This window comes from Hyperoodon ampullatus (genome assembly GCF_949752795.1).
Source record: "Hyperoodon ampullatus genome assembly, chromosome: 14".
Classification (NCBI taxonomy): Eukaryota; Metazoa; Chordata; class Mammalia; order Artiodactyla; family Ziphiidae; genus Hyperoodon; species Hyperoodon ampullatus.
In genome coordinates, this window is record NC_136927.1 from 4,373,941 (window position 1) to 4,392,786 (window position 18,846).

General features: G+C 40.5%; 1 protein-coding gene across 1 annotated transcript in view; it reads right to left on the bottom strand.

The window, feature by feature from the left end:
* Positions 1-18,846, bottom strand: part of RNF216 (ring finger protein 216) — a 173,100-nt gene that overhangs the window by 105,150 nt on the left and 49,104 nt on the right. The window contains exons 6-9 of the mRNA XM_079719850.1: positions 17,257-17,359; positions 15,467-15,631; positions 7,379-7,493; positions 4,000-4,139 (exon numbers count right to left, since the gene is read on the bottom strand). Coding sequence (XP_079575976.1) covers positions 4,000-4,139; positions 7,379-7,493; positions 15,467-15,631; positions 17,257-17,359 — 523 coding nt within the window. The remainder of the gene's footprint in view (positions 1-3,999; positions 4,140-7,378; positions 7,494-15,466; positions 15,632-17,256; positions 17,360-18,846) is intronic.

Sequence of the window (18,846 nt, forward strand, 5' to 3'; positions counted from 1 at the left end):
CTTGAAGGTGACACCACTGGCCAAAGAAGGGACAATTTGGACATCAAAAAGATGACCACAACCATCTTGCCAATACTTCAACACTTCTCTGATGAGACTGGCAGTGATATTAGCAAATGTGGTGTTTTAATACTATACTATGAAATGTGCCAACATCTGGAAGGTCTACATAACTCAGTGAATCGGTGTTTATGATAAAATCATGCATGGGTGAAAGATCTATTCGAACTGCAAGCTACACTAACAGATTTTAATGTAACAGATACAGTCACAGGTAACTCTATGACGGCTGCATCAAGATGACAATTCTCCAAAAGTCCAATTTCTGCTTGAGATCCAGAATTTTATCATTGGTCATAAATAATCACTTCATTCATTTTTGAGAAAATTCCTGCTAAATACCTAATTTTGAATAATCATAGTTTTTCTGTCAGTCATTTTTTCAAGTAAAAATGGTGGGGTTTTTTCGGGGGGGGGGGTAGGGAGAAGGGCCTAATTCAGCAGCTTGCAATTCGATGTTACAAACGTTTCTCCTTGAGAAAACCATCATAGTCAGTATGCAGCAAAAGCACTTTATGCATACGTTCGGCCCTCCATATATGCAGGTTCTGTATCCACAGATTCAACAACCTCGAATCAAAATTATTTGGGGGAAAAAAATTCTAGAAAGTTCCAAAAAGAAAAACTTGAATTTACAGTGTGCTGCCAATTATTTACAGAGCATTTACATTGTATTAAGTGTTGTAAGTAATCTGGAGATGATTTACAGTATCCGGGAGGATGTGTGTAGGTTATATGCAAATACTATGCCATTTTATACAAAGGACTTGAGCATCTATAGATTTTGGTATTTGTGGTGGGGGTCCTGGAACCAACCCCCTGTGGATACAGAGGGACAATTGTACTTCCCATTTTGTCATACAGAGTATTGAAAAGATGTTTTCAAGGGTTAAAATTTCATAAAGTAATAATTTCAACTGCTTCATCAAAGCATCAAATACATTTTTAGACGACATGGGCTTTTTTTGTTGTTTTTTTAAATGTGAGTGCATGGTGGTGAAGAAAGTAATGATTTCCAGTAGAGTTTGGTGCCACTGGCTTGATTCACCCTAAGGCACCATTACTTTTGTTCCTCAGTACAAATTCAACAATGTGAAAAAGGTAAATATCATCTTATCATGATAAGAGATCTGAGTCGCAGACATCCTAAAGAGTCTTGGGAAACCCAGGGGTCCATGGGGCAAATTTGAGAGTTGCTGGTCTAGAAAACACATATAGGCACACTTCATTTTACTGCACTTTGCAGACAGTGCCTTTTTTTTTTTTTTTTTTAAAAAACAAACTGAAGGTTTGTGGTAACCCTGCATCGAGCAAGTCTATCAGTGCCATTTTTCCAACAGCATTTGCTTACTTCATGTCTCTGGTCACATTCTGGCAATTCTCGCAATATTTCAAACTTTTTCATTATTATTATTACTGTATTTGTTATGGTGATCAGTGATCTTTGATGTTACCATTGCAACTGTTTTGGGGTGCCATGAACTGCACCCATATAAGACAGTGAACTTAATCGATAAATGTCATGTGTGTTCGGACTGTTCCACTGACTGGCCATTCCCCATCCTTCTCCCTCTTCTCCCGCCTCCCTATTCCTTGAGACACAACAATGCTGAAATTAGGCTAATTAATAACCCTACAATGGCCTCTAAGCATTCAAATGAAAGGAAGAGTGGCCCATCTCACTTTAAATCAAAAGCTAGAAAAAATTTAAGCTTAGTCAGGAAGACATGCCAAAAGTCGAGACAGGCCAAAAGCTAGGCCTCTTGCACCAAACAGTTGGCCAAGTTGTGAATGCAAAGGAAAAATTTTTGAAGGAGATTAAAAGTGCTACTCCAAAGAACACACAATGATAAGAAAGTGAAACAGCCTTACTGCTGATATGGAGAAAGATTCAGTGGTCTGGACAGAAGATCAAGCCAGCCACAATATTTCCTTAAGCCAAAGCCTACTCCAAAGCAAGGCCCTAACTCTCTTCAATTCTATGAAGGCTGAGAAAGGTGAGAAAACCGCAGAAGTCTGAAGCAGGCCGAGGTTGATTCCTGAGGTTTAAGGAAAGAAGTCATCTCCATAACATAAAAGTGCAAGGTGAAGCAGCAGATGCTGACGCAGAAGCTGCAGCAAGTTATCCAGAAGATCTAGCTAAGATAATTAATGAAAGGTGGCCACACTAAACAACAGATTTTCAAATGTAGACAAAACAGCCTTATATTGAAAGAAGATGCCATCTAGGACTTTCACTGCTACAGAGGAGAAGTCAATGCCTGGCTTCAAAGGACAGGCTGACTCTCTTGTTAGGGGTTAATGCACCTGATGACTTGAAGCTGAAGCCAGTGCTCCTTTTACCATTCCAAAAATCCTAGGGCCCTTAAGAATTAGGCTAAATCTACTCTGCCTGTGCTCTATAAATGGAATAACAAAGCCTGGATGACAGCATATCTGTTTATAACATGGTTTACTGAATATTTTAAGCTCGTTGTTGAGAACTACTGCTCAGAAGACGATTCCTTTCAAAATATTCCTTTACTGCTCACTGAAATGCTCCTGGTCACCTAAGAGCTCTAATGGAGATGAACGAGATTAATGTTTTCATGCCTGCTAACAAAACATTCATTCTGCAGCCCATGGTTCAAGGAGAATTTTTGACTTTCAAGACTTATTATTTAAGAAATACATTTTGTAAGGCTTATTTATAGCTGCCATAGTGATTCCTCTGATGGATCTGGGGCAAAGTCAACTGAAAACTTCTGGAAAGGATTCACCATTCTACATGCAAAGAGGAACATTCATAATTTATGGGAAGATGTCAAAATATCAACACTAACAGGAGTTTGGAAGAAGCTGATTTCAATGGAGAAATTAATTGCAGATGTGGCAGAAACAGCAAGAGACCTAGAATTAGAACTGAACTGCTGCAATCTCATAATAAAGCCTTAACGGGCAAGGAGTTGCTTTTTATTGATAAGCAAAGAAAGCGGTTTCTTGAGATGGAAACTACTGGTGAAGATACTATGAAGACTGCTGAAATGACAACAAAGGATTTAGAAAATCACATAAACTTAGTTGATAAGGCAGCAGCAGCAGGATTTGAGGAGACTGACTCCAATTTTGAAAGAAGTTCTACTGTGGGTAAAATGCTATCAAACAGCACTGCATGCTACAGAGAAATCATTCATGAAAGCAAGAATCGATTGATTCAGCAAACTTCATTATTGTCACATTTAAGAAATCTGGACAGCCACCCCAGCCTTCAGCAAGCACCACTCTGATCAGTCAGCAGCCACCAACACTGAGCAAAAAGATTATGACTCGCTGAAAGCACAGATGATGGTTAGCATTTTTTAGCAATAAAAGTATTTCTTTTTTTAAAAAAAGTATTTCTTAATTAAGGCATGGACATTGTTTTTTTTAGAAATAATGCTATTGCACACTTACTAGACTACAGTGTAGTGTAAACATAACTTTTCTACGCACTGGGAAACCAAAAAATTCATATGACTAGCTTTATTGCAACATTCACTTTATTGCAGTGGTCTGGAACTGAACCTACAATATCTCCGAGGTCTGTCTGTATTAAATAACCAATATATGTATATTCCAGTTGACTTGCACATTTGATAGCATATTTGGAAGAATTAAAGAGCTAAATGGAATCTGTTTTTTCCTCCATTTCCTCTAATTTCCACCATTAGAGGGTGAAGGAGGTGAAACAGATGTGTTTACTAAGCTCCAGTTAAAATTCTCTAACATAAATCTGATTTAGGAAACTGTGAACTTCAGTCAGTATCATTACAAAACCTACTTTTGTTTTCCTTTTAAAAGTTTTCTAGTTTATTCAAATGAATCACTTGAAAGAAAAGGCAAATCTTATAAGACCGTTTTATACTATGCCCTAACAGCAAACCAGAATCCCAGGAACGCATTCCAAGCACATCTTCCTACCTCTGCCATCTCTTTGATTTTCTGCTCATAGAACTCCTGCTCTTGCTGCACGGCTGGAAGGAGAGCACGCCGGTCATAAGACCTACAATGTCGCCGCTTATTTTCCAGAAAGAACATCCTCTTTTCTATTTTTTTGTCACCTAGAAGATAAATGACAATGCAAAATCATGCAGACAACTGTTCTGCTAGGAATCAGGCAGCCATCCCAGTCCTCTGTGGCCTGGTCCTACAGAGGACGGTTAGTGACTCTCCCATAACATATTGTCTGGGGGAAAACTGGGCTCCTTACCATTCCCTAACATTCCACGCACTTCCCGACTCTCTTCCTCTCCACCCCTCCCTCGCTCCTGCTTATTATAATCCAACTGGAAGGTCTCTCCTAGCCTGTTAGTACTGCACTGTGTGAATATACCACAATTTATTGTGCATTCACTACTGAGGACAGGAAGGTTTACAGTTTTGGGTTATTATGACCAGAGCTGCTATACATATGCCTGCAACTCAGCTGAGAATACATTAAGGAGTAGAATTGCCAGATCAGCTTAGAAAACAGTGCCAGTTTTCCAAAGTGTCTGTTCCAATTTACACTCTCCCCCCACCAGCAATGTATGTGAGGTTCAATCGCTCCACATTGTCCTCAACACCTGATGACATCAGTTTTTAATCTGAGCCATTCTGGGAGGTGCACACGTGTTTCATGTATGTTTAAAAATTTTTTTATTTTGAAAATTTCAAAGACAGAAAAGAGCAGTACCTAGATCTACAATAAATAACACTTAGAATAAAAGCTAACAAAATGACAAATGTCAAATCTTGCAGTTGGTCTGATTTAGGTTTTGTATTTCTTTGGTTGATTTGGTAATGTACATTTTCTAGAAAACTGTCTATTCCATCCAGATTTTCTATTTACTCAAAAAACCTTGATAATCTCTTTTGATTTTATCAATATTTACTATACACTGATACACTTTATTTTCCCTCTCTTTTCTCTTGTTCACTCTCACTAGTTTTTTTTTTTTTTTTTTTTACTCTCACTAGTTTTTAAAAATTAAAACTTTTTTTTCATTGATTATTTAGAAAACCAGTTTTTGGTTCTCTATTCTGTTCCATCTATCTGTCTATATTTCTGCCAAGCCCACCTGGTTTTCTTTTTAAAGAGTATTTATTTATTTTATTTATTTATTTAATTTTATTTTTTTGGCTGCGTTGGGTCTTAGTTGCAGCACACGGGATCTTTGTTGCGGCATGCAGGATCTTTCGTTATAGCGCTCGTACTTAGTTGCCCTGCGGCATGTGGGATTTTAGTTCCCCGAGCAGGGATTGAACCCGTGGTCCCCTGCATTGGAAGGTGGATTTTTAACCACTGGACCACCAGGGAAGTCCCAAGACCACCTGATCTTAATCACTGTAGCTATGTAGTAAGTCTTGAAATCCAGTAGTCTGATTTCTCCCACTTTATTCTTTTTAATAATCACTGGGACTTCTCTGGTGGTGGAGTGGTTAAGAATCTGCCTGCCAACGCAGGGCACACGGGTTCGAGCCCTGGTCTGGAAAGATCCCACATGCCACGGAGCAACTAAGCCCGTGTGCCACACTACTGGGCCTGTGCTCTAGAGCCCTCGAGCCAAAACTACTGATAAATAAATTTATTTAAAAAAATAATTTTAGCTATTCTAGTACCCTGCCTTTCCGTATAAATTTTAGGATACCTTGCCTGTATCTACAAAAAAATCTTGCTGGAATTTTGACAGAAATTACATTAAGCATGGTACCAATTTGGGGAAGATTTCTTCACTGAGTCTTCCAATCCATGAACATAGTACGTTTCTACATTTATTTATATTTTCTTTGATTTCTTTCTTCAGTGTTTTGTAGTTTTCATTATAAGTCCTGTACATGTATTGTTAGATTCACATCTAAGTATTTAATTTTTTTCAGAGCGACTTTACTTTTCAGTTTATTTATTTTTGGCTGTGTTGGGTCTTTGTTGCTGCACGCAGACTTTCTCTAGCTACAGTGAGTGGGGGCTACTCTTTGTTGCGGTGCGTGGACTTCTCATTGCGGTGGCTTCTCTTGTTGCGGAGCATGGACTCTAGGTATGTGGGCTTCAGTAGTTGTGGCACGTGGGCTCAGCAGTTGTGGCTCATGGGCTCTAGAGCGCAGGCTCAGTAGTTGTAACACACCGGTTTAGTAGCTCCGTGGCATGTAGGATCTTCCCGGACCAGGGATCAAACCCGTGTCCCCTGCATTGGCAGACAATTCTTCACCACTGCGCTACCAGGGAAGTCCCAGGAAGGTACATTTTTGGCTCGATATAAAGGAAGACCTTTCTAAAAGACACAGCTGACCAACAAGGGAGTAGAACATCTTGTGAAGTGGTACTTTCTTTTCTCTACCACTGAAAGTCAGAAACAAATACTGAGTGACTATGTATTAGGGATGCCTAGTCTAAACTGTGGATAAATTCAGATGAATGAAAAACCACCTATACACTGTCCCCACTTCCATTCTGCCACAGATCTGTGAGAATGTCACGTCAGGAGAGGACTGCTTCACAAAGTAGCTTGGCGAACTTAGAAGTCAGAGCCTAGGACGTTCTCTTTTAGATCCTGAAGAGTTCGAAAGTTCAAATACTTTCCAACTCTATAACTATCTCATGGATTTTTCATTTAGTCACACCTGAAGTCAAGTTATGAAATTAATTACAGATGTAATGGAAAGACACATAGGAGAAAAGAAAAGGGAAATATTCTTATTTATGACATAATCTACAGGAAAAGTTGAAGTGGACTCTTTTCTTAGACACAAGCAACTAAGATCAAACTTGTTGCAAAATTCAGCAAGTTTTACCTTGGTGGGGGGTGGGGAGTTAGACCTGAAGTAACCTCTTTGAAAGAGCTTTCAGCAGTTACTTCAATATGAATAACAGAATTTTAAATAAACAGCTTAAGTGGCAGTTTAAGAGCTGTCTGGTTTTTTTCTGTGTAGAAGCCACTCTCTCAGGTGTGTAAGTGACTCCTCTGCAGTAAGCAATCAATCACTGCTCTAGCTTTTACTATGTAGTGATAAGGTTAATTCTTGTCAAACCTTCAAGACCTCTTTCCCCCCCAAGCTGAAGAATGTCTCCAAACACTTTTCCACATGTGAGTCTAACACTACACACAATTTTCCTGTCATGGTATATCCCAAACAGAAAGATGACAAACGTAGCCACCTTCTAAAAACACCAATGTGCCATCAAAGCAGTCATGTCAGTGACACTCCTCAGACTGCTGTAACAGGGCACTTCTAAGCAGCCACACCACGACTCCCCTTACGGGCTGTGTGGAAGCAGGCGGCTCTGCAAACACCATCAGCAACACTCACATTTGGCCATTACCTTGTTCAAATTTGAAATCTATGTAAGAATACTGATTCATTTCTTTTCTCTTTTTTCTTTTTCCACTGGTTTCTGGTGATAGCTCCTGCCATTTTTTAATGGCATCAGAAAAGGCCTAAAAATTGAGAAAGGGAAAGGTTACTGCTGTAAATGGGACAAAAAAAGTACATGAAACATCGGCAATCCCCAAATCTCGTGACTCACAGCTATCTTCCCTACATGGCTTACCAGAAAAGGCAGCAGCAAAATAAACAGGTAGCATTTCATTATCTTCATTTTCTCTTTCAACAACTGCTATAATGGTAGAACCAAAATGCTTACTGATAAAGGTACACAAGAAAATAGAAACTACTGAAGCTGTCCTTGAATAAGCACAGCTTAAATCACATAACAAATGGCTACAAGTTATATTTTACGGGCAGCATCTTACATGGTGTTTCCCTGGTCAACACTCCCTCCTCCACTTCCCCCACATTCTCGTTGCTTTCACCCACATCCCCACTTTGTACTGAACACTGAGTGCAAAATTCTTATGCCAGTGATAATCCCTTTTCTTCCATTCCTTTAGCTTCTCCCCCTTTTTAGATCTTTCCAATAGGCATTTAAAGGTGCTCAAGTCTCTGCCATCTTAAAAAAAAAAAAAGAAAACCTTTCATTCCCTGACCTCCTTCCTCTTCCAGCTACCAGCCCTTTTCTTCCTCCTCTTCTTTGTAGCCAAACTTATCAAAAGAGCCATCTGTACATCATTCCATCACCTGGCCTCCCACAAGCGGCCAACTCCCTCTAATCTGGCCTCTACCTCACCTTTCCACTTGCTAATCTTCCTAACACGGGGCTAACTCCTCATCACACTGGATCTCTCAGCAGCACAAACAATGCTGCCTGCTCCACTCTCCTGACTTCTTCCTTCCTCGCTGCCTGCTGCTCTACCTAGTTTTTCCATGTTGGGAGTCCTCAAGGCAGCCTTGGCTCTTTTCTCACCCGACAGTCTCTCTAGGTACACCTCATCCAGGCTGGTAAGGTCACCTTCCATATGCTGACGACTCTCAAAATCCCTTCTCCAGTTCGTATTTCCCACCTTTTTTGTCCATTCAGCCAACCAATGAATTGCTTTTACTTGGATGTCTCACAGGCCCCACCCAGCATGCTGGCAGTTCAGCGTTTCCCAGACAGAATTCATGATTTCTAAGGATCACCCTTGCATCTTAATCTACCTCCTACTTCCCTTCCTTTTCAAAGCTCCTAAGTTTGGGAATCAGAAGGGAATTACCATTCGTTGTGCGCGCCTCCTATAAGCTAAGCACTACATGTGGCCCTTTCAAGTCCTTACTTATTTAATTCTCAGAACAATCCTCTGAGGGAGGTGTTATTTATTTTATAGTAGAGGGAAGCAAGGCTTAGAGGAAGGAACTTGCCCCCAGTCAAACCTTAATTAAAGCTAGTATAGGGAGTCAGGCCAGTCTCAGAACTAAAGCTCCTCTCTTTAACGCCACCTTGCCCTCAGATTTCAGTGAAACCCCATCAAGAGCTGGCCAACGCAAGATCCATCTTGCTACCTCTCTATATCCCGGATCAACGTCCTCACAGCTGCAGTGCCTCCTCCCTTGCTTTCTGTTTCTTCTTCCTGTCCCGCTACCCAAGGTGTTCCCCACAAATCCTTAGGCACCAATCTTAAAGTCACATGTTTGTACTCAGCTGCAAAACTACTAATCTATACCAAGTTTTATCTACAGGTAAAACCCCACCCTTGAACCAGGGATATGTGTAAAAACCCAGGAAAGGAGGCAGGATAAGTTATTATGATCTGCATTTAAAAAATGAGGTAATTAAACAGGAGATGTCATTTATCAGCAACTGATTACTGGAATGTGAACTCAGAGCTCATAACTGGTAGGTAGTCTATGGGGTTTTCAACCACACTACACTGTCATAAAACACAGAGGCTTCTGGGACTTCCCTGGCAATCCAGTGGTTAAGACTCCACGCTTCCAACGCAGGGGGCCCGGGTTCAATCCCTGGTCAGGGAACTAGATCCCGCATGCCGCAACTAAAAGATCCCACATGCCGCAGCCAAAACCCGGTGCAGCCGAATAACTAATTAAACAAACAAACAAAAACCATAGAGGCTCCTGACTGGAAGAACTGAGGTCATTACCTTGGTCCCATTTAAATACTGTTTCTAGTTAGCAGGAAAAAAAAAAAATCCATATATATGAACACAAACTTATACTTGTCAGGAAGCTGTACCTTAAAACAAAATGTTGCCTAAAAATTAAAGGCACCTCCAAAATCTTACCTTAATAGTTATATTAACATTCATTACTTATCTTTTTTTGTTTTTTTCTGGTCGTGCCTCTCAGCTTGCGGGATCTCAGTTCCCCGACCAGGGACTGAACCTGGGCCACGGCAGTGAAAGCGCTGAGTCCTAGCCACTAGACCACCAGGTAACTCCCTACTTATCCTACTGACTAAAGGTCCAGCAGACAAATAAAATTAGAGAATCAGAATTCCTTCCTTTCGAGACCTGCTGGTTATAATTCACACCTACACAACCAAAAGGCATCACAGTTACTTTTTCTTACCTTTTAGCCTTTCACATATTATTCCTCTAGTGAAAGCATCTTTAAGACCTTGTTCAAATGACATCTTCATTTCTTTCCTAGTGCCCTCATGCACCTTTATTCACTCTATTTTATAATACTCAGCACGTTGCTTTAGCCTTATTTTAAACTTTAATCTCCTCAAACAGACTGAAAACTCTTTGGAAAGAAGCTAATTTGTATTCTACGCATGTCAGCGTCCTCAGGGTCTAGTCAGTAACTACCACAAAGTAAGTACCCCAAAAACCTAGCAGGAAGAACACAGAACAGATAATGAAGAAAAATTTTCAAAAATTTTCCTTTTGTTGTTTCTGGCACTTTTCCCTCCAGCCTGCTCACACTCACAAATCAAATACCCACTCAAAGTATTCGTTTTGAGAATCAAGGATACAGTCTGGTAAGATTTTTGGGCCATCTCTGACAACAGCCAAACTTCTTTTAAGGGATGACCTAAAAACACGACAATGGTCATGTGATGATGCAAAAGCTGAGAAGTAGATAGAGACTCCTCTGTGGAGCCTGATGGAAAGGTCAGGTCCAGAGACAGGGATATGTTACCTGCATGGAGACAGAGATGACCATTCAAGTACACAGAGGGAGAAATCTAGGAAGCCTGGGTAGTCAATACCCTGAGAACGACCACCTCAGAGAACAGAAGTCAAGGGGTGGGTTAAAAAAGATGGCCCTGTCCACCAGCATTAAGCTCCATGAAGGAAGGGAGCCTCTATATTTACTGTGTCATTCCCAATGTGTGACTTATGGCAGGCATTCAACAAACTGCCTGAAAGAAAGAGGTAGTCACATCTGGGGCAGAATTATTGAGAAGAATTAGGAGGGGAAATAATTTTTCAATCCAGTGGAACCATCAGTTAAGCATGAGTGTGTAAAGGGAGACACAGAAAGTTGTCAGGATCTAGAATACAGAAAATTAATCTTTGTCAAAAGGCAAAGGGAATTCCCAAGATAACAGCTATGCAGCAGGCGTGAAGAACAATCCGAACAGACTGGAGTCTACCAGCAGATGAATGGATAAAGAAGGTGTGGAATATATATACAATGGAATACTACTCAGCCATAAAAAAGAATGAAATGTTGCCATATGCAACAACATGGATGGGCTTAGAGGGCATTATGCTAAGTGAGATAAGTCAGACAGAGAAAGACAAATACTGCATGATATCACTTACATGTAGAATCTAAAAAATACAACAAACTAGTGAATATAACAAAAAAGAAACAGACTCACATATACAGAGAACTAGTGGTTACCAGTGGGGAGAGGGAAGGGGAGAAGGGAAATATAGGGATGGGGAATTAAGAGGTATAAACTATTAGGTATAAAATAAACTAAAAAGGATATATTGTACAACACAGGGAATATAGCCAGTATTTTATAATAACTATAAATGGAGTATAACCTTTAAAAATTGTGAATCACTATACTGTACACCTGTAACTTATGTAATATTGTACAGCAAGTACACTTTAATTGAAAAAAAAGAAAAAAAAAAAGAACAGACTGGAAGAGGAAGGAGGGGAGGGCTGTGGGTAAAAAAAAAAAAAAAAAAGAAATGAGAATTGACAGGTTTGACAATAAGAAAAACTAGAATAAGAACAACTTTCAAGTTGTTGGGTGTGGAAAGATTTACCCAGAGTCAAAAAAAAAAAAAAACAACAAAAAAAGCAAATGAAAAAACCAAGGCAACTGATTTTTAACTCTATGAAAAATACAAAATTCAAAAAAAGGAAACATTACGATAGTACATTACTTGCCCTAGCAGTGAAGATTTCCATAGTCATAATAATGACAATGCTAAAAACAGATTTAAAAAGCTGTACGCATCTAAAAGATGAGTGTGTGTTAGATCTAGAACCTCCATCTACCATAAAGAGTAAACTATAACAAACGAATCAAGCATAATTATATGTTCATAAATGTGGAGGTAAACACCAGAAAAAAAAACATAAAAGAGTTGCGAGTTGCCTCTAGAGAGGACAGGAAGAGGATGAAGAAGGGGGCTTCAGCCTGCCATTTACAAAATTATAAATGAGCATTTTGCCACTATTGTATTTTATTTATTTAAAAAAATTTTTTGGCCGCGCTGCACAGCATGCAGGATCTTAGTTCCCTGACCAGGGATTGAACCCGCACCCACTACAGTGGAAGTGCAGAGAGTTTTAATCACTGGACAGCCAGGGAAGTCCCTGATTATTTTTAAACTATGGAAATTAATTAGTTTGATAAAAATAAACATTCATTTTAAGAAGTAGTTCCTGTTGTGAATTTTAAGGATGACCAGTTCTCTCCAGTTTAGAAGTTATTCATTGAAAACACTTAGTGCTGATAGCATTTCTGTCCCTACAGAACTTTACAACCAGAAGAAACATTACTGCAGCTGCACTGGGGTCTCCAAGAAGCTTACCCACAGGATACACCCATAAAAAGAGTGGAGCTAAAATATCCACAAGTGCACACACATGCGGGTTGAGTCTTCCTGCACTCTGGGCCTCCATACCACAGGCTTGGAACAAACCAGAGTGGGGCCTGCTGGTCACAGGCCTCTCTAGCATGAATTCAGCGCTGCAAACCTAAGGAGGCCAAACCACCAAAGGCTCTTGTGCTCTTGTACTACACTAGGGACCAACTCTGAAGATAGCACTGAGTAACTGTTAAGTAAAATGGTTTGAAAATTATTCTGTAGCACACAGAAGTGTGAAGGGATGGAAACTTGTTACTGAAACTTGATATATGTGAGGCACTGTGTTATAGGCCTGCTATGTATTATCTCATCTAATTCTCACATTACCCATCTAAGACATTCACTATTCACTAACAGAAAACTGAGCTCTGCAAGTTTAAGACACTTGCTCAAAGTCACACACCAACAAGTGGCAGAAGTAGAATTAAAATTCAAGAGAGGGGCTTCCCTGGTGGCGCAGTGGTTGAGAGTCCGCCTGCTGATGCAGGGGACACGGATTCGTGCCCTGGTCTGGGAAGATCCCACATGTCGCGGAGCGGCTGGGCCCATGAGCCATGGCCGCTGAGCCTGCGTGTCCGGAGCCTGTGCTCCGCAACGGGAGAGGCCACAACAGTCAGAGGCCTGCGTATGGCAAAAAAAAAAAAAAAAAAGCAAGAGAGAGAGAAAAAAATCAAACCTAAGTTTGATCAAGATTCTAGATGTAACCATCAATTTATACAAAATTCAGGGGACAGAGGAATCATTTAATTACAATGCAGGGGTGCAGTCAGCAAAATCTAGACTTCGAAAACCTGTAAGATAAAACAACCCAGTTTTCCCCAACAAATAGGCAGGAAGGAAAACTAAAGGGGGAAGAAAGAGAGAGAGCTTACAGATTTTCAAAAAGAGATTTAAGAACTTATCAATCAACTGCAATAAACACATTTTACTTGGAACGCTATGACCAAACAAGCTAAAGATTTTTGACATATTCACAGAAATCTGAATGCTGACTGGATAGCTGATGATGTTAATTTTTAAGCTGCGGTAATGGTATTTTGATTGTGTTTTAAGAATTATTTTGTCTTTGTATTTTTCTTTTAAAGATAAATACTGAAATACCTATGGATGAAAAGAATGAAATGAAGCTTGGAATCTACTTCACAACAGTCTGGGAGGGAGAAGTGTGTAGGGGTGGAAATACAATACAACAAGACTGGGCAGGAGCTCATAATTGCTGAAGCTGAGTGACAGTAAGCAGGGGCTTTTTACAATACCATCTTTACTTCTATATGTGTTTGATGTTTATAGTAAAAAGTGAAAAAAAGAGAAATCCACAGAGAATTGACTTCGTCTTCAGTCAGCATACCTTCCCAAAGCTATCACCATGTTTGGGGAGTGGCGCAGGGAAGACATGCTATTGCTGAAACTAGGAAGCATCTCCGGGTGTGTCTTCTACATCCCTGTCCACGTGAGTGTAACTTCCTACAAGGCAGAAGTCTTGTGCACCACGTCCATAAAGCAGGGAGACTTTCTGATTGAGCACATCAGATTTTAGCTTCTGTCAAACATTATTTCTCCTTAAACACCTTACATTCATTCAAATAGTCCAACCTACCTCTTTCCAAAATCCTGCAAATTTTTAAATTACCCATCAAAACAAGCAGACACCATAAAAATATAAAGGGCCAGAAAAACGAGGAAAAAAGGAAGGCATGAACAAGAACTGAGCCACAAAGCCCTACAACCTCCCACCCATATAACTAGTAGGACTTCAGTGGGGAGAAGCATGTGTGAGCACAGTTACTCTTACTGATCTCAGGATGGCGGGAGGGACATTACCAATGAGGACCAGCCCACACCCAGACCACAGGGGCTGTCTCCTGCTGCTGCCCTCTTATTTATCATCTAAGCTCCCTGGGAGCTCGGAAAAGGTGTGAGGCACCAAGCGTCAGTAAAGACGCCAGGCAGGGCCTAAAGATGAAAGAGCCCCTTCTTTCTCAAGGTCATTATTTTGCGGGGGGAAGCTCATTCATTTTTCAATGACAGTACAGACATTCCCTCTTTAGCATGGGGAATGAGACTCAGAAACAGAAGGCACTATCTCTGTGTTCCCTTCAGAGTAATTTTACCTAAAATGAACCTATAATTAGGAGTTTGTTGACAGCTGCCTAGATGTTATCAATCTAAAGGTGGAATGGGCCTACACTCAGCAAATTTACCGATGTTCACCTTCTTTCAGGTTATGACCCAGTGGGTGTTTTAACCGTTAAAGTAACTCCACATTTGCTTGTCTTCTGGAAAGAAAAGCACACTGTCTGCTGAGAATCACCAGAACTTCAGCCGGAGAAATGGATTCAAAGGCAGGAGAAAGAAGAGGAACGAGTCAAGGACCTGTTGGTGCTCACTCGTCCATCCTGGCTGACTGCCATGAAACGGGCACTGTACAACGGACTTCACTAAATGAAGCAGGTCTGCTACCCACTAGTGACCAGCACCTTTCCAAGCCCTGGAACAGAGGCCCTTACATGGAACCTTATTTAGGGCCTAGAAGAAAAAAACAAAACCTCGAGAGCTTTCAGTAGCTGCCTACTCTCTTCTGAGGCAAACCACCACTCCCTGGGCAGAGCTGGGTTCCTGGGCCCTTTACAGACTCTACATGTAACTGTTAACTGGGCCATCTGGGGGAGGACTGTGGTGGCCAGCTCCAAGTCAGAAAGCAAATGAGGGAGGAGTAGCACTGAAATGCATCTTTTACACTCTAGTCATCCGCATTCCATGGAAAAATTCCTTACCTTCCATGTCTTTATGGTCAAACCAGAACTTCCCTGCTTCTACTATGTATTTCTTTTCATTCAGTTCTTCCTGATCAGCAAATACCTTTGTCTATGTACCTTCACCCTGACAAACCCCTTAGCTCTTTACCATCATAAACCATGCCAGTTTCCACGAGCTGAACTCTTCATTCTGTTACCATGGGAAGGAGCAGTCAAGAGGTGTAACCCCACCAGGGAGAGCAAGCAGAGCACCTTTCGGGTGATTGCATAGTGTCCTTTGAGCTCATGCAGGGCCCACTTGATGTCCTGACTGCTGAGCATTTTGAAGTCGGCCATCAGGAGGTCAGCAGCTTGGATGAAGCAGCGCTGGTCAAGAGGAGCCAATTTAGCATAGTCAAAAAAGTCTATTTTAGGCAACTGAAATGAGAGAGAGGCACAACATTAGAGGCCAGACGGTGCATTTCCTATGAGGGGGAAATCATTTGAAGAATTATTTACTACAGAATAGAATAATCTGACTTGTACTCATAATTACTCTAAAGGAGGATACCAACCCTGAATAGAGATGAAGAAATGATAGTCAGAGAGGTTAAACAGTCTGTCTGGAGTCTGAAGACTAGTTTTACTAGTTGGAACTATGAAAAAGTATAGCTGGGGATTTGAACCCAATTTTTTAGCCATTTTCTTTTCACAAAATGTTTAGAAAAATGAATTTTTTTCCAGCTACAAAATACAGGCATACTTCAGGGAAACTGCGGGTTTGGTTCCAGACCAGTGCAATAAAGTTAGTATCACAATAAAACGAGCCACACAAATTTTTTGGTTTCCCAATGCAAAGAAAAGTTAAAGTTATGTTTACACCAAACTGTAGTCTTGTAAGTGTGCAACAGCAAATGTACAAAAAAAAGTACATGCTGCAATTAATAATTTATTGCTAAAAAATGTTAACCATCATCTGAGCTTTTAGCAAGTCAATCTTTTTGCAACAGTAACATCAAAGGTCACTGATCACCATGACAAATATAATAATAAAGTCAGAAATACTGTGAGAATTACCACAAATGTGACATAGAGACACGAGGTGAACAAATGCTGTTGGAAAAATGGCACCAACGGATTTGCTCAAGGCAGGATTGCCACAAACCTTCAATTTGTAAAAAAAAAATTGTAACATCTGAAAAGCACAAAAGTAAAGAGCAATAAAATGAGTAATACCCATACATAAAAGAAAGAGTCAAAAAGAATTTGTGGTAAGTAGAAGGATGGTACAACAGATCCCAGTGAAGCAGTTCTGAACTATACTTTCCTTCAACCGCTTGACACACTAAATGCTAGTCTGGATCATAAATGAAGACAATGATTAAGATTTCTAAAAACCAAACTGTTTATATCTTGATACAGGATTTGGCTACACAGGTGTATGTACTGTATATAAATCTTATACAAAAAGAAAAACTGTAAACAGACATTAAACTCTAGGCAATAATCTGCATGCTAAAGTATTTACGGGGCAGTGTATTGATGTTTTTGCAATTTACTTTGAAGTGCATTATAATGAAATAAAACATGAGAGGAATGTGCTGATGGACACAGGGATGGACATGTGACAAAATGGACATAGTAAAATGTTAACTTTTAATAGTCCTGCTGGTGGGTATATAGGTAATCAATGGAAAAGCCTTCTGACTTTACTGTATGTTTGAAAATTTCATAATAAAATGTTAAACAAAAAACCTAAAATGATATAAATAATCTGGTCCAATTCTTGTTTATCTTAGAAACTTCCTTTGTAGGATTAAAGATATGGAGGATTTGTTTAATTCCTTGTGGGGAAGGGAAGATAGAGTTAGAATGAAAGAAGTCAAATACAGAATTCAAAGTGACTCAGAGGGAGAAATCCCACTAAAATCTATATTCTGAAATCCTCTTTTCCTGGATAGTCTTAAAAACATGTGTCCTGACAAAGCAGTTTATTCCCTTAAAGATGATGAACAGAGCAGAGCATTTCCAAGTAGACGCTGCGGAACAAGAGCACAACTTGCCTTCATCTCATCTTGGCTGGCAAGCAGGCTGCTATTGGGATTGATAAGGACTCTATCTTCTCTCTTTGGATAATCTGGGTTTTCCAGAAGAAAATTACAAAGTCTGCAAAAATAAATGATGTTACTTTCATAGTGCTTCCAAATCCCACACCTGCCCACTGATTCAAACATAATGTGTGAAAATAAAGTTTCTAGACACACATTATAATTGACCTATCAGGGAATTAAAATGTTTGCAGATCAGAAAAACAAAACAAATAAATAGACAAAAGACAGTTACACTGAATCTCTATTTTTACTTGCTAATTTAAAAAGTAATATACATACTGAAATATAAACTCTCAAGTTTTTCTATTAGTTGGGTATCAATATAATGAAGTCACTGAAATTCTTACTGGTTGAACTGTATGGGGAAAAGTTTGCATTTACATTCACAATTAAAAATAGTTTTCTAAGAGTTAATAAATGGAACATAAAAGACCTTCTACTAATTCATTAATACTTCTTTAACTCTACGTTAACAAAGCCCCATGACAATCTGAGGGATGCTCAGTTTACTGTAAGGCTGAAGGAACAGACCATGTTTGCTTAAGAACAGACTCTCTTCATACCAAACTCACAACCTTGACTTTTTATCACGACTATGAAATCCTTCAAAAGTAAGGATATAGGGCTTCCCTGGTGGCGCAGTGGTTGAGAGTCCGCCTGCCGATGCAGGGGACGCGGGTTCGTGCCCCAGTCCGGGAAGATCCCACATGCTGCGGAGCGGCTGGGCCCGTGAGCCATGGCCGCTGAGCCTGCGCGTCCGGAGCCTGTGCTCCGCAACGGGAGAGGCCACAACAGTGAGAGGCCCGCGTACCGCAAAAAAAAAAAAAAAAAAAAAAAAAAAGTAAGGATATAGAGAATAAGATAACATGAGAGATGTATCACCACCCAGATTTACAAATGTTAACTAACAAGGCCCTTCACCCTATAACAACCAAAGAAGGCAACAAACTGTACTCCTGGGATGATTCCACACAGACAAGTACAGCCTGGCGGTATGCAGCACGAGCCACTTCAGTAGCAAGAAAGCTTCCCAGTCACAGGGCAACCGGGGCTTCCCCTCTCCTCTACCTTCCTTCCCTTGCCCCTGCAGATTCTGAAGATGACTCCACTGCCTCAAAGGTGCCCCACCATGATTCTCACTCAACTCCCTTCTCCCCAGGTCTCTCCTGTCCAGTGTCAGGAGCGCAGCCTCTAATTAAGACAGGTCTAGCAGGAAGAAGACAGAGAAAAAGTGTTCACCTCCAGCTCCTCTCCTCACCAAGGGCCAGTGTGTGGGGACTAAAAACTAGGGAGGCATGCTTCTTTTGCAATCCCCCTCAGGACCCTCTGCACTGGCCGGAATACAAAGCCCAACTGCAAAGCCCCCTCTTCCTCCTACTCCAGGACCGGTCAGCACACCTCAACACCTTTTTCTTCATCATCACTTCCAGGAGTCGCATGCTTCTTATCGTTAAGCTCTCCTCTTCCTATCACCACGCCCAGTCTCTGGAACACAATGCCAGAGGCCCTGAGAGGGAAAAACCCCTTTCCCATATTACAGTA